We start from the raw sequence: 20,449 nt of genomic DNA on the forward strand, positions 1-20,449 counted from the left end.
TGTAGACATAAAAAAGGACGTTTTTGGTCTCATAACTTTGACCCTTTCACTGTATTTTCACTTAATTTGAACGTTTTGTTCAGTAAATGTCTTGTTCAGTGTTTGGTTGGACTAACAGACACTCCAAGGAGTCGCTGCTCAGTTTTCTGAGGTCAGTAACAAACATTTTGTTTTTGTTTTTTGCTAGCCAAAACTAACATCCCAGTTAATGCTCCAGTTAATGCTAACAGTAATTATCAGCAGCTTCTCTCAGTCAGGTTGAGGTGTAGAGAGGCTGTAGTCAGTGATCAGATCCCTCTCGCTCCTCCACAGTCCAGATATGGTCTGCTTCCTGTATCACAAACAAGATGGAGACCAGTATAACGCTGCTCGATGCTTTCAACGGGCCACAAACCAATGGGTGACGTCACGGTGACTACGTCCCATAGACTGTATATAAATAATGGTCGTAGTCACCGTGACGTCACCCGTTGGTTTGTGGCCCGTTGGAAGCCTCGAGTTCAGCGTTACACTGGTCGCCATCTTGCGTCGCCATCATGTTTCCGATACTTGGAGCAGACCATATCTGGACTGTGGAGGAGGAGAGGGATCTGATCACTGACTACAGCCTCTCTACACCTCGACCTGACTGAGAGAAGCTGCTGCTAATTACTGTTAGCATTAACTGGGATGCTAGTTTTGGCTATCAAAAAAACAAAAACAAAATGTATCTTTCTGACCTCAGAAAACTGAACAGCGACTCCTTGGAGTGTCTGTTAGTCCAACCAAACACTGAACAAGACATTTAATGAACAAAACGTTCAAATAAACTGTCATTTAGTAAAAATACAGTGAAAGGGTCAAAGTTATGAGACCAAACCGCTAAACGTCCTCTTTTATATCTATATAACGTATTATATAACTTTATTGACACGTTGCCGTGGATACGCATTGTTCTGCTTCTCTCCTGGTGACGGCTCGCCTTGTCAGTGACCTGTCAATCAAAGGTAGCCCCGCCCCAAATCATACGATTCTTTATCTTCTATTTTCTTCTAAATGGGGCCATTATTAGAACTATTGACATCAAATTGTCTTGAAGTGATTGAGACCATAGTGTTGTCCCTGAAAATTTTTTCTGAGGTAATAAATCAAGTCAGAAGTTTTCAAATTTAGCACTGAAATGAATGGGCAGATTTCTTTTGCAGCCAAACTTAGCGCCCCCTACTGGAATTTCCGGTGAATTGCAGGCTTTATGCACTTCCTGGTGGCCTCCATGCTCAGGCACGGAGATTGCCGCCTGCTACGTCCATTATTCATATACAGTCTATGGGTGGAACCTTGGACATCGAGGCTCAATGTTCCACAGCAGAAGAACATCAAGCTGTCATCAGATGCCAGCAGCAAACGCTCTCAACCAGCAAGCATTGTTCCACTTTTTTGCCAGTATTGATGTGAAATGGGTCTTAAATTGTTTTCATTATGGTCTTAAAAAGTCTTAAAGTCTTAAATGTGTTGAAACCTGCAGACTGGAATCAATCAGGCAGATTATTGGAACAGAGCGGCTGAAACCTCTGGAAGAATAAAACAAACATCTTGATAAAAAGACCAAGGCACAATTTAATTAATGTATAAATTAGATTACATGCATAAAGTTTTTAAAGACTCAAAAGGTAAAATACAATTAAAATTGACATATATAATAAAATTTAAAAAAATGCTCAATTGAACGCCACTCAAAAGGAAATAAAACAGTAAATAAAAAAATAAAATAGACATATAGCCAATTTAGTTTAATTTAAATAACAAATTATAATAATTTGCTTTAACTCGGCTGTGATTGGTCGAGACGAGCCACACGTGGTGTTCCCGGCCGCTGATTGGAGGGTCGAGCTGCTGCGTCATGACGTCATAAACCTGCTTCATTCCTCCAGCTGCAGCCAGCAGCGTTTCCGGTTTCTGACCAACAGTGAAAACAAGAGAAGAAGAGAAGCTAACGTTAGCCTGATGAGCTAACCTCCTCCTGCTCCTCCTCCTCCTGCTCCTCCTCCCGGCTCTCCATGGCCCGGCTCCTCCTGCCGCTGCTGGCCGGCCTGCTGGCTCCTTTTCCGGCCGCCGCAGAGAGAAGCTCCGCTGCTGATGACGGAGCTCCTCCATCAAAGATCGGTGAGCTAACGAGCTAACGTTAGCCGCCCGGAGGCTAGCTGCTCATCATCTACACGTTATTATATACAGTGGTATTATATATATAAATATATATATATATATATTTATATATATTTATATATATATATTTTTAAAAAAAAATCAGGTCAAATTCTGTATATTTGTCTTTATTAACATGTGAATAACTAAAAACTGACCCCATCCATTTACTAATTTATTTCACAATTTATGTGTGATTGTCATGAAGCCAGTCTAAGTTCTGCAGATTATAAGGACATACTTTACTAAAATAAATATATTTCACCTTTATATGAATGAGCAATATCGCCATAATGAGGCACAATTCATTGTTTTGTGTTAAAATAATATTTTCTATATTTTTAAACATTTTTGATTCATAAATCCATTACTGTAATGCATCCAGATAAAAATGTCATGGTTTCCCCCACACTTATATACAATAAATATTTAATAAACTATAAAAATAACTATACATTTAAAAAAAAAAAAAGTATAATTTAACAGAATATAATCAAACATAATTGTTTTTAACAGTGTATAAAGAACAAAATCTGAATGAAAATTGATGATATAAAATGGTTAAATGTTACGGTAATGATAGAATCGTTTACATTAGAATATGTGTATATTTTAATAAAATACCCTTGAGCATATTTAAGTGCTTGCCAAAGAAAAAAACAACAAAAAAAGCCTTTTGTTGTTTTTTTTTTAAATTAATAATGTGTTACGGTGATTAATTTTGCTCAGTGTCTCTAAAAATGTCAGAAAATACAATAAAATGTTTTATATAGATTATTAATTCATATTAAACAGTGACTTTGATGTGACGTTGATGAGAATCAGCCTGATACACTTTTTGGTTATTTTTGGTAGTCCTAATAATTGTCCTCTGGTGTGACATTATTTGTAGTAATAATAATTAATTATGGGATTGTCAGATAAAGAAGAAACACATGCTTAACCATGATCAGTTTGTCCTGATTATATTTCCACAACAATAGAAATTAATTTAATATGACAGTAATGTCATTCTCCTTCTGAAAGATGAACACATCATATAAAAGTTTGGGTTATATTTACAATACTTATCAAACTTAATGGAACAAAAACATATATTTACATGTGGACAGTGATGATATTACTCTTCTACTATTGAACACTTTTCTGAACTATCTGTGCATCAAAATGCTTTTTTTCCTGTTGGTCACAGGACAACGTTCAAAAACACCACGTTTTGTACAAAATCTTTGTTATTTTCTCTTCTCTAACTCTCTGACATCAGTAAATTCTTTGAGTCATTTACAAAATGAACAAAAAAAACACAAAATGAATAAAAAAAGACACAAAACTCAGTCAGTAAACATAACTCAACAGCATGTCACATCGTAACATTAGGCTAACATGTTTTCAATTGTATTGAGAATAACACTGTGTTTTTTTATTTTTATAAATTGGTGAATAAAATTCATTGGTACTTCTTCCTTCTTGCTGATGACACAACGTGTGCTTTCTTTTCTCCTGATACCTGCAGAAACATACGCAACCTTAATTATTAGCAAATAAGCGAGCATTTCTGATCATGTAATGGAAAGTTTTAATGCTCATCAAGCTTAGTTTCATGGGTATCAGCATAAAGTGGACATGTCAGTAAAGACTCGTTGGGACACGTAGAACCCATTTTATTCAGAAACATTGAGTTTTGTTTCCGTGTTCCCAACAATTCTTTGAGTCTTTGAGTCGTCAGGTGAAAGTCAAATGTCAGACATGAATAAAACGGTCCGGCGAGACGACCTGTGGCCTCTGACCTGTGACCTCTGACCTCTGACCTCTGACCTGTGACTCGTCTCTGTGTTGTGTTGTGGTTCCAGCCGTGGTCGGCGCGGGGATCGGGGGCAGCGCCACCGCTCACTTCCTGCGGCAGCACTTCGGGCCGGAGGTCCAGCTGGACGTGTTTGAGAAGGGCGAGGTGGGCGGCCGGCTCGCCACCGTCACCGTCAACAACCAGGACTACGAGTCGGGAGGCTCCATCATCCACTCGCTCAACCTCCACATGCAGGAGTTCGTCAAGCAGCTCGGTTCGTCTCAGCACAACCTCCTTTCTACGATTCATCTTCCTCTTTTACTATCCATAGGCACATGTTCATACCTGTCAAAAGTTCTCCTAAAATTAACACTAAAAAGACACAAAATATGACAATAAAAGACAAATTATGAAAAAAGAAAAACAAAGTGTGTAAATCTTGACACCCAAACGTTTCTAACGTTTCCTATCGGAGCGAGCTGAAACTCAGCTGGTTTTAACCCTATAAAACCTGAAACATGACATAATTGACAGAAAAACTCCTGGATCACATTTTATACCTTCGGCTTTAAAGTAAGCTCCAGTAGCTCCAGTCTGAGCTCCAGTAGCTCCAGTCTGAGCTCCAGTAGCTCCAGTAGCTCCAGTCTGAGCTCCAGTAGCTCCTGTAGCTCCAGTCTGAGCTCCAGTAGCTCCAGTCTGAGCTCCAGTAGCTCCAGTCTGAGCTCCAGTAGCTCCAGTAGCTCCAGTCTGAGCTCCAGTAGCTCCAGTCTGAGCTCCAGTAGCTCCAGTCTCAGCTCCAGTAGCTCCAGTCTCAGCTCCAGTAGCTCCAGTCTGAGCTCCAGTAGCTCCAGTCTGAGCTCCAGTAGCTCCAGTCTCAGCTCCAGTAGCTCCAGTCTGAGCTCCAGTAGCTCCAGTCTGAGCTCCAGTAGCTCCAGTCTCAGCTCCAGTAGCTCCAGTCTGAGCTCCAGTAGCTCCAGTAGCTCCAGTCTGAGCTCCAGTAGCTCCTGTAGCTCCAGTCTGAGCTCCAGTAGCTCCAGTCTGAGCTCCAGTAGCTCCAGTCTGAGCTCCAGTAGCTCCAGTAGCTCCAGTCTGAGCTCCAGTAGCTCCAGTAGCTCCAGTCTGAGCTCCAGTAGCTCCAGTCTGAGCTCCAGTAGCTCCAGTCTCAGCTCCAGTAGCTCCAGTCTGAGCTCCAGTAGCTCCAGTCTCAGCTCCAGTAGCTCCAGTCTGAGCTCCAGTAGCTCCAGTCTGAGCTCCAGTAGCTCCAGTCTCAGCTCCAGTAGCTCCAGTCTGAGCTCCAGTAGCTCCTGTCTGAGCTCCAGTAGCTCCTGTCTGAGCTCCAGTAGCTCCTGTCTGAGCTCCAGTAGCTCCAGTCTGAGCTCCAGTGTGTGTCTGCAGGGCTGAAGTACCGGCGCAGCGTGGCGGGGAAGACAGCGGTGTTCAACGGCGAGGAGGTGATCCTGGAGGAGACGGACTGGTACCTGCTGGACCTGTTCCGCCTCTGGTGGCGTTACGGCATCAGCTTCATCCGGCTGCAGATGTGGGTGGAGGAGATCATGGAGAAGTTCATGAGGTGAGCCGGACATAGAACGAACCAGTACAGTTATATGGAGACGTGATTAAGATTATTCTGCTCTGCAGACTCTAACAGCAGTAAATACATTATTGGTCTAAACTGAGTTATAACTAAAAACGTTTGTTTTATCTTGTGACAACATTTTAGATTTAATTTTGGCTTTATTTCAGAGAAATAATGATATAAAAACCACAAAATCCAACTCAAAACCAAGCAGTTATTCCACTTACCACGGTCTGCTTTGGATATATAAACTAATTTAAACACAAAAATAATAGAAATTATAAGTTTATTCGAAAGGGAAATTATTATCTATATAGTGATGAAGTAAAAAAGTGATATAAAATTATATTAATACTAAAATATAACATTTCTTTATAATAAGTCTAAAATACACAAATCTTTGAATAGAGTTGTTAAACTATTTTAAATACATTTATAACAAAATCAATGTGAAAATGTTTATTCACTGAAAACTAAATATAAAAGCTGAAAGAAGACAACAACATGATAGTTACTGCTCTCTGTTTATCATCACTATTAGAAGCTTTTAAAACCAGAGACAGGAACTATGTTTTGGGGTCAAAGGTCAAATAAATCCTGATGATTTTTGAGTACATGAATGACATCATTACTACATGTAGAAATAAGTTTCATATCATATAGCTTTGACACAGCGGCAACTACCAAAAATACACAAACTTACTAAGAAAGACTTCACGCTGACACGAGCTGAGAGCAGACTGAGACCTGATCTACACGTCCAGACTGATGAACAGCTTGTAGAAATGATCATACGGACACTTTCTGTCGTACGCTCGTATGATAAATGAGGGCCATTATGACCAAAAAAGACAAAATTATAAAAACAAAGACATAAAATTACCAAAAAAGAGATACAATTATCAAAAAAGACACAAAATTTAAAAAAAAGACACAAAATTACCAAAAAAAGAAACAAAATTACAAATAAAGGACAGAAATGGCCAGAAGAGACACAAAATTATCAAAAAGACACAAAATTACCCAAAAAAGACACAAAATTACCAAAAAAAGTACACAAAAAGTACCAAATAAGACATAACATTACAAAAAAAAAGACAAAAAAAATCTAAAATTACTTATAAAAAGACACAAAAGTACTGAGAAAGACTTGCCTGGAGGGTTGGTCCCCTGTGGATGACGGTGACTGTGGCTGTGTGCAGGATCTATAAGTACCAGGCCCACGGCTACGCCTTCAGCTCCGTGGAGCAGCTGCTGGACTCCCTCGGGGGGAGTGGCTTCATCAACATGACCCGCAGGCCGCTCTCTGATTCGCTGCTGGAGCTGGGCGTGTCACAGCGCTTCATCGATGAGGTCATCGAGCCCGTCATGAGGGTCAACTACGGGCAGAACGTCAGCATCCCCGCCTTCGTAGGTCAGAGGGGCCGGGAGGGGTCTAGAGGGGCCGGGAGGGGCCTAAAGGGTTAGGGTTAGGGGCCGGGAGGGGTCTAGAGGGGCCGAGAGGGTTAGGGTTAGGGTTAGGGGCCGGGAGGGGCCTAGAGGGGCCGAGAGGGTTAGGGTTAGGGGCCGAGAGGGGCCTAGAGGGGCCGAGAGGGTTAGGGTTAGGGGCCGAGAGGGGCCTAGAGGGGCCGAGAGGGTTAGGGTTAGGGGCCGAGAGGGGCCGGGAGGGTTAGGGTTAGGGGCCGAGAGGGGCCGGGAGGGTTAGGGTTAGGGGCCGGGAGGGGCCTAGAGGGGCCGAGAGGGTTAGGGTTAGGGGCCGAGAGGGGCCGGGAGGGTTAGGGTTAGGGGCCGAGAGGGGCCGGGAGGGTTAGGGTTAGGGGCCGAGAGGGGCCTAGAGGGGCCGAGAGGGTTAGGGTTAGGGGCCGAGAGGGGCCGGGAGGGTTAGGGTTAGGGGCCGAGAGGGGCCGGGAGGGTTAGGGGCTGGAAGGGTTAGGGTTAGGGGCCTAGAGGGGCTGGGAGGGTTAGGGTTAGGGGCCTAGAGGGGCCTAAAGGGTTAGGGTTAGGGGCCGGGAACCCTGACAGCTGGTAGTGGCTTACAGCTGTGTATATATGTGTGTGTGTGTGTGTGTGTGTGTCTCCAGGAGCCGTGTCCTTAGCTGGAGCTCAGAATAACCTCTGGGCGGTTGAAGGAGGAAACAAGTTGGTATGTTCTGGTCTGCTGAAGATGGCCAACGCCAACCTGCTGCAGGCTGCAGTCACCTCCATCTCACCTGTCCACTCAGGTACACACGCCCACTTTATGTTAATGAGGCTCTTTACAGACACGCCCACTTTATGTTAATGAGGCTCTTTACACACACGCCCACTTTATGTTAATGAGTCTCTTTAAGACACGCCCACTTTATGTTAACGAGTCTCTTTACAGACACGCCCACTTTATGTTAACAAGTCTCTTTACACACACGCCCACTTTATATTAGCGAGTCTCCTTTTTGCTGACATTAGGTTTATTTTATTTGAATAGAATTATATAAAATGACAAAGATAACATATAGTGTAAAGTTCAGAAAACCCAGATGGGTTTATTTATTTAAAGACTCCATCTAAAATGTCATAGTTATAAGAAAGTAATAAACTCATAATAGAAAAAACACATGTATAACATCAACAAGTTATAATGACAATAACAAAAAACAATAGAAAAACAAAAGTAAACATGTTATAAAAGTGTATTTGTGTGTGAATTAGAATGTTAAAACAGCAGTTAAATTAATTTTTAGACATCTTGTGAAACATTTTGTAGAGATGGAGTTCTTTGCCAGATATGAAAAGGTTTTTATCCATCATTTATATTGACCTCTGCATGTCATAAATCTGGAGGATGAAGATCTAAAGATTGACGCGTTGAATAAGAGTGAACCTGAGAATTAAATTTAAAATAAGTCTTAAAGTGCTCTGGAACGTTTTCATGATCTGAATATAAATGAAAACCGATATTAGAGAGATATTGATGTGATGAAGAGTAAATATCTGAAGGTCCAGATGATCATGTGACTCAGATCTGGTTCATCCTAACAAAATGTTCCTGAAGAACCAAAACTATGGAGTTCAGTAGGAAAAGTGCCCAAACTATATTACAACATGAAAGATAAGGATAAATAAAACTGTAATAAAGTGTACAAAGACAGTTTGTAGTTACCAGATGACTAATTAATTATACCAATAGATTTATTTATTTTTTTGCTGACTGTATTTGTGCTTTCCAACTCAAACTCTCATCAACAAAGATTAACAGGAATCTTTGTAGATGAGACTTGAAGCATCTCAACAGACTGAATTATGACTTTACAAGGATCTACTGAGTGATTTTTTTGCCACAGAATATTATATAGTTAGATTTTTTTATATTCAGAGATAATTTATTTAATTTGAACCATGTAGCATATGTAGTTCAACCAACATTAGCGTTTTTAATCAGATAACTGAAATTTAAGTGAGAATGAACTAGAGTTGTATCATCTGCAAACATTATTGGATGAAGAATATTTGAGACATTTGATAAATCATTAATATAAATAAGAAATAATAATGGTCCAAGTATGGATCCCTGTGGGACCCCACAAAGTCGTGTAGTTTTGTTGGAGTAGCATCCATTAATGCAAACAAACTGTCTTCTGTTTGAGACAAAGTTTTTTAATCATTCAAATGTAACATCATGAAAACCATATTTAAACAGTTTTTTCAATAAAATATGATGGTTGACTGTATCAAAACGACAGATGAATTCATTATTTTCTAATGCAGAGGAAACTTTGTCTATCAAATGAAGCAAAACCATTTCAGTGGAGTGATTCTTCCAGAAACCATACAGGTGTTTATAAAGAATTTAATTAGAATCTATATGAGAAAGGATCCTTCTGTATATGATTTTTTTTCTGATAAAAAAAAACCAAAACATGGTAAAATAGATATAAGTCTATAATGATTAAAACAACATGGATCATGGACACGCCCGCTGTCTGCTGATAACAGTCAGTGTTTCTCCTGCAGTAAATGTGTTGCTGCATAAATCGGGTCTGACCTGGAAGCTGAGACTCTAATAACACCAGCAGCAGAACAACTGAGTCCAGCTGACTGATGAATCTGAGTCTTGATGTGTCCTGACAGGCGAGGCGCCTCAGTACCAGCTGAGCTTCTCCTCAGGGTCGGAGACGGCGTCGGAGCTGTACGACATCGTGGTGTTGGCGACGCCGCTGCAGGCCAGCGTGCAGTCGGGAGTCCGGTTCCAGGGTTTCACGCCTCCCCTCGACGAGCTGCCGGGCAGCTACCACGGCACGGTGGCCACCATCGTCCACGGGTACCTCAACACCTCCTTCTTCGGCTTCCCCGACCCCCGCCTCTTCCCCTTCGCCAGCGTCCTGACCACCGAGACGCCCGACCTCTTCTTCAACAGCGTGGCGAGCGTTTGTCCCGTCAACATCTCCACGGGGTTCCGGAGGAAACAGCCACAGGAGGCCGGCGTCTACAAGGTGTTCTCACCGCGACCGCTGGACAAGACGCAGCTCAAGACTCTGTTCAGGTCAGATTCATTCTCTAATAAGCCTCAGGCCTAATGTCTCAGGCCACGCCCTCTGTAATGTCTCAGGCCACGCCCTCTCTAATGTCTCAGGCCACGCCCTCTCTAAAGTCTCAGGCCACGCCCTCTCTAAAGTCTCAGGCCACGCCCTCTCTAAAGTCTCAGGCCACGCCCTCTCTAATGTCTCAGACCACGCCCCCTCTAATGTCTCAGACCACGCCCCCTCTAATGTCTCAGGCCACGCCCTCTCTAAAGTCTCAGGCCACGCCCCCTCTAATGTCTCAGGCCACGCCTTCTCTAAAGTCTCCAGCACATACACACTGTACTGCTACTGTAGCTAACTGCTGCTAATGGAGGCTCTTCTTAACGAGCCTGGAACTCTGTGTGTTCTTCCACACAGAGTTCCAGGATTCAGATTCTCCTTCCCAGCTCAAGCGGATCTTCAGCAGGTCACCAATGTCCTTCTCAGTGAACACCAAGAAGGTGTTAGTCAGGTTCAGCGTGCTGGCCAATTTTAGGCCTATCTCCAAGCTGCCCTTTATCTCTAAGGTCTTGGAGAAGGTCGTATATGGTCAGCTACAGTCTTTTCTTGATGTACATGGTGTCCTGGAGGTGTTTCAATCTGGTTTTAAAACTAGGCACAGCACAGAGTCAGCTCTACTCAGAGTTTTTAACGATATCCTCCTGGCTAATGACTCCGGTGACCATGTAATTCTTGTTCTGTTGGACCTGACTGCAGCGTTTGACACCGTGGACCATAGCACCCTAGTGGCTCGGTTACGCCACCTAGTGGGCATCGGTGGTACTGCGCTGGAGTGGTTCAAGTCATATCTGACCGACAGAAGTTTAACTGTAAACCTTGGTACCTCAGAGTCCAGCTCCACTGCTGTATGGGGTTCCACAGGGGTCGATTTTAGGGCCCCTGCTTTTTTCTTTGTATTTACTGCCTTTGGGCTCCATCTTGAGAAAGCACGGCATCCCTTTCCATTGCTACGCTGACGACAGTCAGATATATGTGCCACTTAAGAAAAAAGATGCTTTCTCCCTCACACCGCTCCTGTCTTGTCTCAAAGACATCAAGGCCTGGATGGCCTTGAACTTTTTAAATTTTAATGAGAAGAAAACAGAAGTGATAGTGTTTGGCCCTAGTGGCTCTTGTGTGACCCCTCCTGTTGACTTGGGCCCTCTGGCAGATTTTATAAGACCAACTGTGTCAAATTTAGGTTTTAAGATGGACAGTGATTTTAAATTAGATCGTCAGATTAGTGCTGCTGTTGGTCCAGCTTCTTCCACATCAAGCAGCTGGCTAAGGTGAAGCCTTTCCTTACGCACAAGCACTTTGAAACGGTAATCCACGCCTTCGTTACATCCCGGCTGGATTACTGTAACTCACTGTACCTTGGAGTCAGCCAGTCCTCCCTCGCACGGCTCCAGTTAGTGCAAAACGCAGCTGCTCGCCTCTTAACTGGAGTTCGTAAGAGGGAGCACATAACTCCCATCCTGGCCTCCCTCCACTGGCTGCCTGTGCATTTTAGAGTCCATTTTAAGATTCTTTTATTTGTTTTTAAATCTTTAAATGGTCTCGCCCCACTGTACCTCTCTGAGCTCCTCCACCCCTACGCTCCTGCTCGGTGCCTCAGGTCAGCTGATCTGCTGCTCCTGGAGGTACCGAGGTCTAAACGGAAGCTCAGAGGGGACATATCTTTCTCTGTTGCAGCCCCCAAACTGTGGAATGAGCTACCTTTGCACATCAGACAAGCCTCCTCACTGTCCATTTTTAAAAGTCATCTTAAAACCTATTTTTATTCCTTGGCTTTTAACCACGCATGAGACTCTGCTCTTGTTTTTAGTGTTTTATGGTTTGCTTTTATTTATTGTTTTTTAAATTGTCTTTTAAAAAGCAATAAATCTATTTATTTTAGTGTTTATTTCCTGTTTTATTTATTTTATTGTCTCTTGTTCTGTTTGTTTATGTACAGCACTTTGTTGCGGCTGTTGTTGTTTTAAAGTGCTTTACAAATAAAGTTGAGTTGAGAGACCCCGCGGCTCCTTAAGAAGAGTAAGGAGTCGCTGGATTTGTCTCCAGTTGCTTTCTTGAAAAATAGTCTCTATGAGGCTCTGAAAAGTCGCTAAATTTAGCAACAAAGTCTCTAAGTTGGCAACACTGCTTCTCCGGCTTTACAAATGTTGCGTGTTGTTGTGGCGTAATGTGCCGATCAGTAATCAGGCTGTTTTCAGGGGAGAATAAAGACCCTGCTCTTCTACAGGGACTAAAAAAGTCCCGTCAAAAGTCCGCTCCAGACGGCTCATATTCAGATTAGGGGCGTTTCGGTGAGTGAGACGCGCCTCATCCCGGGTATTACCCGGTAGTGGAAACAGCCCTTTATACTGTAGATTATATTTATATTATATATCCTGCTGGGTCAGACTTAAACTTGTCCTTCTGTCTCTCCGTGTCCTCAGGTCGTACTACTCGGTGCAGGTGACCGAGTGGCAGGCGTACCCGTGTTACGGCAGCGGGTCGGGGCTCCCCGCGGTGGAGCTGCAGGCCAACCTGTACTACCTGAACGGCATCGAGCTGGCGGGCAGCGCCATGGAGATGAGCTCCGTGGCGGCCAAGAACATCGCCCTGCTGGCCTACCACCGCTGGAACCGGCAGACGGACACGGTGGACCAGAAGGACCTGATGCACCGCATCAAGACTGAACTATGACCTCAGACTCAGTGTTCTGTTGGTTCAGAGACACGCCAGAGTAATCTATTACTGGACGACACGCTGCTTTATCTGCAACTTCTAACTAACGTTTTCTAAATTAAAGCGAATAAACTCTGCTGAGCGTCCTTTCACCTGGAGTATTCAGAGTAATCAGAGTACTCAGAGTATTCAGAGTAATCAGAGTACTCAAAGTATTCTGAGTAATCAGAGTAATCGCCTCAGTTATCCTGAAACTTTTACTGTCTATGAATTATTGTTCTGCAGCTGAAAACAGACGCCCGGCGGTCTGATCTCGCCTCACTACGGCGTTCCAGCTTCTTCACGTCAGCGAGTATCGACGCAGGAGGAAATAACCATAAAAACGTCTGATCCGTCATCTTCCAACTCTCTCTGATGAAACCATGATGATGATTCATAAACTTTATAGTCAGGACTGTAACTTCGAACTCTGGAGGCATTCTGGGGTAAAAGTGTTCTCTTGGTTGTTCCTCTAGTATTGTTTGTGCTGAATCCATTTCTGCTGGATGTCAAGCTGTAAAAGTTCTGGTCTCATTGTAAAGGAGGATCCATGGACTCATTGGAGCCCAAAGTTGGATCTTTGTGACCAACTGCTCCAAAGAATGAATGGAGGTGAACTGGCTTCTAATTTAAGGCTCACAATAACCTCTCACAGAGGAATAGAATGGTTATATTATACTTTTCCTGAGCTGACAGAGTCTATGAAGTATTGCAGTTGTTGGTTTTTGGGTCCCTGATGTCCCTTGATCCGACAGGGATCACATCAACTAGAGAGTTTAGGAGAAAATGGTGGTAAAATGTGTGTAATTTCTGGTTTAAAGAGGTCATGTGACCTCTGTGTTTGTCAGAAAGATCCAACTTTGGTCTTAAATGAAAGCCATGGATGCTCCTTTACAATGATACCAGACAACCATTTATAATAGATTCACACATTGGAAAGTTATAGACATTTCTAATATTGGGAAAATTATCAATAATTATGACTAAACCGTAACTTTTACAGCTGGACACCCAGCAGAAATGGATTCAGCACAAAAAATACTAGAGGAACAACCAAGAAAACACTTTTACCCTAAAATACCACCTGATATTCTGACTCGCTGCTGTCTGTTACTACGATCGTCTGCTGTGTAATAAATGATCCTGTCGGGATTCAGGATGCATGAAACGACTCTTTAAATGTTTCAGTCAGCTGTGAGACGATCAGAGATGAACCTTCAGACTCACGAACACGTAACAGACGATGTTTATGGAGCTTCAGAGGGATTTATAACCAGAGAAGGAGCGATGGTCGCTCTGCAGACAGGAAGCTTCGTTATCTCCTCGTCCTGCTGCTGCTGCGTCATCCAGCGGAGGGAATTTATGTCAGTTCACACCGAGAGGACAGAGCTGCTGCAAGCTGCAAAGATACAGAGCTACAAAGATACAGAGCTACAAAGATACAGAGCTACAAAGATACAGAACTACAAAGCTACACAGCTACAAAGATACAGAATTATAGAGCTGCTGCAAGCTGCAAAGATACACAGCTACAAAGCTACAGAATTATAGAGCTGCTGCAAAGATACAGAATTATAGAGCTGCTGCAGAGCTACAAAGCTACAGAGCTGCCGCTACACTATTATTCTGTATTTCTAATAAGCACTGTAATCTCAGAGAAACATAAAGACGGAGTCGGACTTCCAGCAGGTGTAAACACTGTTTTATTCATTAATAACTTAATATTTTGTGGCCATTTTCAAGGCTTCATTAGCAGCAGAGAGACGGAGGGAAAGGGCCCCTCCATTAATAACTGACGGGATCTGGACCGAAGTGGATTCACCTCGAGACTCCACAGATCTGCAGTCGATGATGTCATTGAGTCATGTGACGCCTCCCTTTAATCTGATGAACGACGAGCAGCAGCTTCTCTAAATAAAACCAAACTCATTTAAACTGAAGTTTGAAAAAAATCAACAGAACAGGACGGATCAGGCAGAGACTAGACGGATAGGGCAGGGACTGGACGGATAGGGACAGGACGGATAGGGCAGAGACTAGACGGATAGGGCAGAGACTAGACGGATAGGGCAGGGACTAGACGGATAGGGCAGAGACTAGACGGATAGGGCAGAGACTAGACGGATAGGGTAGAGACTAGACGGATAGGGCAGAGACTAGACGGATAGGGCAGAGACTGGACGGATAGGGCAGGGACTGGACGGATAGGGCAGCGACTGGACGGATAGGGCAGAGACTGGACGGATAGGGCAGAGACCGGACGGATAGGGCAGAGACTGGACGGATAGGGCAGATACTGGACGGATAGGGCAGAGACTGGACGGATAGGGCAGAGACTGGACGGATAGGGACTGGACGGATAGGGCAGAGACTGGACGGATAGGGCAGGTACTAGACGGATAGGGCAGGGACTAGACGGATAGGGCAGAGACTGGACGGATAGGGCAGGGACTGGACGGATAGGGCAGAGACTAGACGGATAGGGCAGGGACTGGACGGATGGGGCAGAGACTGGACGGATAGGGCAGAGACTGGACGGATAGGGCAGAGACTGGACGTTGTAGCACCTATCACATATTTTTTCTGCCTGACTAATGTAATAATGAAGATGTTCTTATTCTGACTGTTAATAAATTTAAAAAGTCTTGGATGGTTCTCTCTGAAGTTTTCTTTTCTCGGAATAAGTCATTTCAAATGTAGTTTTCTTCTGCTGGAATGTGAAGGAAAAGGAAAATAACATTTCACTAACAGGTCGACTGTCTGTAAAAATGTTTGTTTACTGATTTTATAAATCTTCCCCTCTCACAAACATTCTAGTTCATTAGTTTATTAAAGCTTTAAAGCTGCATTCTCTCTGACGGCCAGCAGGGGGCGACTCCACCGCTGCACAGAGAACTCAGTTTGTATAGAAGTCAATGGTGAAAAGATCCGACTAATCATAAATAAACTGGGAGCATTTTTTACTTTTTAAATTCCAACTAAATTGTTGTTAATTTGTAAAGAAAATAAAGATGTCAGATGAATGTATTGGAGTAAAAACTTTAAAAACAAAAGATAGAGAGTGAAGTTCCTCGGATTTGTATTTTAGTACAAGACTCAAATAGATAATTGTTTTAAATCAGTTTCGGCAAATTGTAGTTTTACTATATTTATTACTGTAGTTTTACCTTAATATTTCTATTTGATGACAATAAAGGCTATTTGATTTGATTGTTTTAGTGTATTTATTACTGCAGTTTTAATGTATTTATTACTGTAGTTTTACTGTATTTAATACTGGATTGTTACAGTATTATTGCAGTATATATTCCAGTATTTTACAGTATTTATATCAGTATTTTTATTGGTCGAGGCATGTTATTATAATATATATTACATTATTGTATTTATTATAATATATATCGTAATATTTATTATAAAATTTTTATTATAGTATATATAACATCATCGTTGCTGTGCTCCCATTGGTCGAGGTGTGTTATTATATATTACAGTATTATAATATTTATATTTATTATAATATATATTACAGTATTATAATATTATAATATTTACTTTAGTATATATTACAGTATTATAATATTTATTATAGTATATATAACGATAATCGTTGCTGTGCTGCCATTGGTCGAGGCGTGTTATTGTAATATATATTACAGTATTATAATATTTATTATAATATATATTACAGTATTATTATAATATTTATTATAATATATATTACAGTATTATTATAATATTTATTATAATTTCCATCCATCCATCCATCAATCCATTCTCGTCCTCTTATCCGGGGCCGGGTCGCGGGGGCAGCAGCCTAGCAGGGCGTTCCAGGCGTACCTCTCCCAGCCACAACGTCCAGCTCCTCCTGGACCCCGAGGCGTTCCCAGGCCAGGAGAGAGATATAATCCCTCCACCGTGTTCTGGGTCTTCCCCGGGGCCTCCTACCAGTTGGACCTGGAACTCCTCTAACGGGAGGCGCCCGGGAGGATCCTTACCAGATGCCCAAACCTCCTCAGCTGGCTCCTTTAGAGGAGAAGGAGCAGCGGCTCTACTCCGAGCTCCCTCCGGATGTCTGAGCTCCTCCCCCTATCTCTAAGGCTGAGCCCAGCCACCCTACGGAGGAAGCTCATTTCAGCCGCTTGTATCCGAGATCTCGTTCTTTGGTCACTACCCAAAGCTCATGACCATAGGTGAGGGTTGGAACGTAGATGGAGCGGTAAATCGAGAGCTTTGCCTTCAGGCTCAGCTCCTTCTTCACCACGACGGTCCGGTACAACGCCCGCATCACTGCTGACGCTGCACCAAACCGCCTCCATCTCACGCTCCGTTCTACCCTCACTGCTGAACAAGACCCCCAGATACTGGAACTCCTTCTCTAGAGGCAGTACCTCTCTCCACCCAGAGGGGGCAGTACCTCTCTCCACCCAGAGGGGGCAGTACCTCTCTCCACCCAGAGGGGGCAGTACCTGTCTCCACCCAGAGGAGGCAGTACCTCTCTCCACCCAGAGGGGGCAGTACCTGTCTCCACCCAGAGGGGGCAGTACCTCTCTCCACCCAGAGGGGGCAGTACCTGTCTCCACCCAGAGGGGGCAGTACCTCTCTCCACCCAGAGGGGGCAGTACCTCTCTCCACCCAGAGGGGGCAGTACCTGTCTCCACCCAGAGGGGGCAGTCCACCGTTTTCCGGCAGAGAACCATGGCCTCAGACTTGGAGGTGCTGACTCTCATCCCAACCGCTTCGCACTCGGCTGCAAACCGCCCCAACGAGTGCTGGAGGTCCCGGCTTGATGAAGCCAAAAGAACCACATCATCTGCAAAAAGCAGAGATGTAATTCTAAGGTCCCCAAACCGGATCCCTTCCTCCCCCCGGCTGCGCCTTGAGATCCATGAAGACCACAAACAGAATCGGAGACATTATTATAATTTATATTACAGTATTATAATATTTATTATAATATATATTACAGTATTATAATATTTATTATAATATACATTACAGTATTATAATATTTATTATAATATATATTACAGTATTATAATATTTATTATAATATTTATGATAGTATTATTATATTTATTATAATATTTATTGTAGTATTATTATATTTATTATAATATTTATGATAGTATTATTATATTTATTATAATATTTATTATAGTATTATTATAATATTTATTATAATATATATTACAGTATTATAATATTTATTATAATATTTATTATAGTATTATATTTATTATAATATATATTATACTATTTATTATAGTATTATAATATATATTACAGTATAATATTTATTATAATATATATTACAGTATTATTATATTTATTATAATATTTATGATAGTATTATTACAATATTTATTATAGTATTATATTTATTATAATATTTATTATAGTATTATTATATTTATTATAATATATATTATACTATTTATTATAGTATTATAATATATATTACAGTATTATAATATTTATTATAATATATATTACAGTATTATTATATTTATTATAATATTTATTACAGTATTATAATATTTATTATAATATATATTACAGTATTATTATATTTATTATAATATTTATGATAGTATTATTATATTTATTATAATATTTATTATTGTATATATAACGTTATCGTTGCTGTGCTCCCATTGGTCGAGGCGCGCCCCACGTGTCGGGGCAGTCACGCGCTTTCCAGGAAGCCGTCAGGAAGAAGAAAAACAAAACAAACCTGTTAGCTGCAGAGAAGCAGAACCCTAAGCCAGGACCAGGACCAGAACCAGGACCAGAACCAGGACCAGGACCAGAGCCGCTACCAGGACCCGCTACCAGGCACTCCGGAGGGCCGACACCGGGGCAGCCGTGAGCCCGGCCGACCTGACGGTGAGTCCGGCCTGGAGCCGCCTGGAGGCTCCGGTCCTCCGGGGCTAGCTCAGGGAGCTAACGGGGCTAGCGGGCCTGGCCGCCGCCAGACCCGCTCCACAAACCCGCACATTGAGTCCAGAACCGCCTCGAACCGGCTCCGTCCCTCTCCCACGGACCCACTGAGACCTGATACAGGACCAGCAGGGTCCGGGCTCCAGTCCGGCTCCACTGCGGTGTCTGTAGAAGCTAAAGTTGGGCTCATTTAGTGGTTTTATCCGGATGTGATTAATGAATGTCCCGCTGCGGTTCAGCTCTTATAAACCTGGTAACTTATATAAGAAGATCAGCAGGTGTTGGGTTCACAGCCCGCCGAGCAGAGAGCAACACACACTCACAGGACACTCTGACACGCGCCACATCACATCATCTACCTGTGTTTGATCACATTATTTACCTGTTTATGGTTAAAGCCTCCAGCTCTCTGAGGTACACGCCCCCCAACACACACTCTCACTGCTGTGGGAAAAACTCGACAGAACCAGAAAAGTCCACGAGATGAGAGTTTAATAACTGGGCCGGATTAAAGTTTTCTCTCCACTGAACATGTTCACGGAGTTGGTTTTTATGTGTGATGACAGATTTAGTCGGATTTCCACCTAAACTCTTTAAATTGTGTTTTTTATTAACGGAGTTCGGCGGATAATCGTTTAATAATTGTGTTTCTCGTGAAGTATTGACCTCAGATCAGCCCTAGCCTTTAATAATAATATCACAGCTTTCAGATCAGATATTTAAGTGTGTGTTCTGTGTTTTATTTAGATTATTTTAGTGTGTTTTGATGGTTTAAAGCCTCCAGCTCTCTGAGGTACACGCCCCCCAACACACACTGTCACTGCTGTGGAAAAAAACTCGACAGAACCAGAAAAGTCCACGAGATGAGAGTTTAATAACTGGGCCGAATTAAAGTTTTCTCTCCATTAAACATGTTCACGGAGTTGGTTTTTATGTGTGATGACAGATTTAGTCGGATTTCCACCTAAACTCTTTAAATTGTGTTTTTTCTTAACGGAGTTCGGCGGATAATCGTTAAATCTCGTGTTTTCCTCAGAATCAGCAGCAGCGGGCTGGTTGTTGTGTGTCTGTGTGTGTGTGTGTGTGTGTGTGTGTGTGTGTCTGTGTGTGTGTGTCTGTGTGTGTGTGTGAGTGTGTGTGGGACCGTGTGTGTGTCTATGTAGGCCACGCAGCGAGGCAGAGGCCCACACTTGTTTATCTTCCTCCTCAGCCTACAGTGAAACGGGCTGCTAGCAGCGTCGCTGATTGACAGGCGGGGCGGCCACTCCGGAGGCTCCGGGGGGCGGGGCGTGGCCTCGGCTCGACCAATAGGCTGTGAGGATTACGTGGGTGTTGGCACAGTGGCGCTAGGTTGAGGTTTGTTTTGCTTTGCTGAGGATCTGTGATGAGTGCAGAGGCTCTGCTGATCTCTGCTCATTTATGGATTTATTATCGATCATATCAGGTAAATGATGGCTGATTGGTGGTGATGATGATGAGGAGGTGTGTGTTTGTGCTCTTCATCACCTCTGGCTCCTGCAGAGAGCAGCTGCAGCTGCAGCTCTTTGTTGTTTTTCTGCAGATTGACTCACATTCTTTATTTTTCTCTTTTATTTTTTACTGGTTTGAATGAATCAAAAGCAGCTTTGTTGAATCTTGGAGAAATAACAGTTTTAGAACATTTTGTTCTTTTTCATGGTCAGACTTGTTATTTATTTTAATATTATTACTGTATTT

At 42.7% G+C, this 20,449-nt stretch overlaps 2 protein-coding genes across 3 annotated transcripts in view; both read left to right on the forward strand.

The window, feature by feature from the left end:
* The first annotated feature begins 1,873 nt into the window (after window positions 1–1,873).
* LOC131986954 (prenylcysteine oxidase-like) lies at window positions 1,874–12,888 on the forward strand. The gene is made up of 7 exons (XM_059352093.1): window positions 1,874–2,142; window positions 4,032–4,238; window positions 5,360–5,534; window positions 6,743–6,954; window positions 7,622–7,762; window positions 9,648–10,059; window positions 12,520–12,888. The coding sequence occupies exons 1-7, from the start codon at window positions 2,037–2,039 to the stop codon at window positions 12,767–12,769; spliced, it is 1,503 nt and encodes a 500-aa protein (XP_059208076.1). The 5' UTR covers window positions 1,874–2,036; the 3' UTR covers window positions 12,770–12,888.
* Window positions 12,889–18,475: 5,587 nt separating this feature from the next.
* crebrf (creb3 regulatory factor) overlaps window positions 18,476–20,449 on the forward strand; it is a 26,539-nt gene continuing 24,565 nt past the window's right edge. The window contains exon 1 of one of the 2 annotated variants that reach the window (XM_059351844.1): window positions 18,476–18,679. The gene's annotated coding sequence lies outside the window, so the exon portion shown is untranslated. Of the gene's footprint in view, window positions 18,680–19,919; window positions 20,178–20,449 lie in introns of those variants that run through there. The other variant, XM_059351845.1, reaches the window with a different exon arrangement.

Source organism: Centropristis striata, chromosome 15 (assembly GCF_030273125.1).
Source record: "Centropristis striata isolate RG_2023a ecotype Rhode Island chromosome 15, C.striata_1.0, whole genome shotgun sequence".
Classification (NCBI taxonomy): Eukaryota; Metazoa; Chordata; class Actinopteri; order Perciformes; family Serranidae; genus Centropristis; species Centropristis striata.

Bases quoted from the DNA above. Each gene is read 5' to 3' on its own strand.
- LOC131986954 (XM_059352093.1), top strand. From the start codon at position 2,037: ATGGCCCGGCTCCTCCTGCCGCTGCTGGCCGGCCTGCTGGCTCCTTTT. The intron at 4,239-5,359 runs GTTCGTCTCAGC...GTGTGTCTGCAG, and splicing joins GGAGTTCGTCAAGCAGCTCG to GGCTGAAGTACCGGCGCAGC. The intron at 10,060-12,519 runs GTCAGATTCATT...CCGTGTCCTCAG, and splicing joins CAGCTCAAGACTCTGTTCAG to GTCGTACTACTCGGTGCAGG.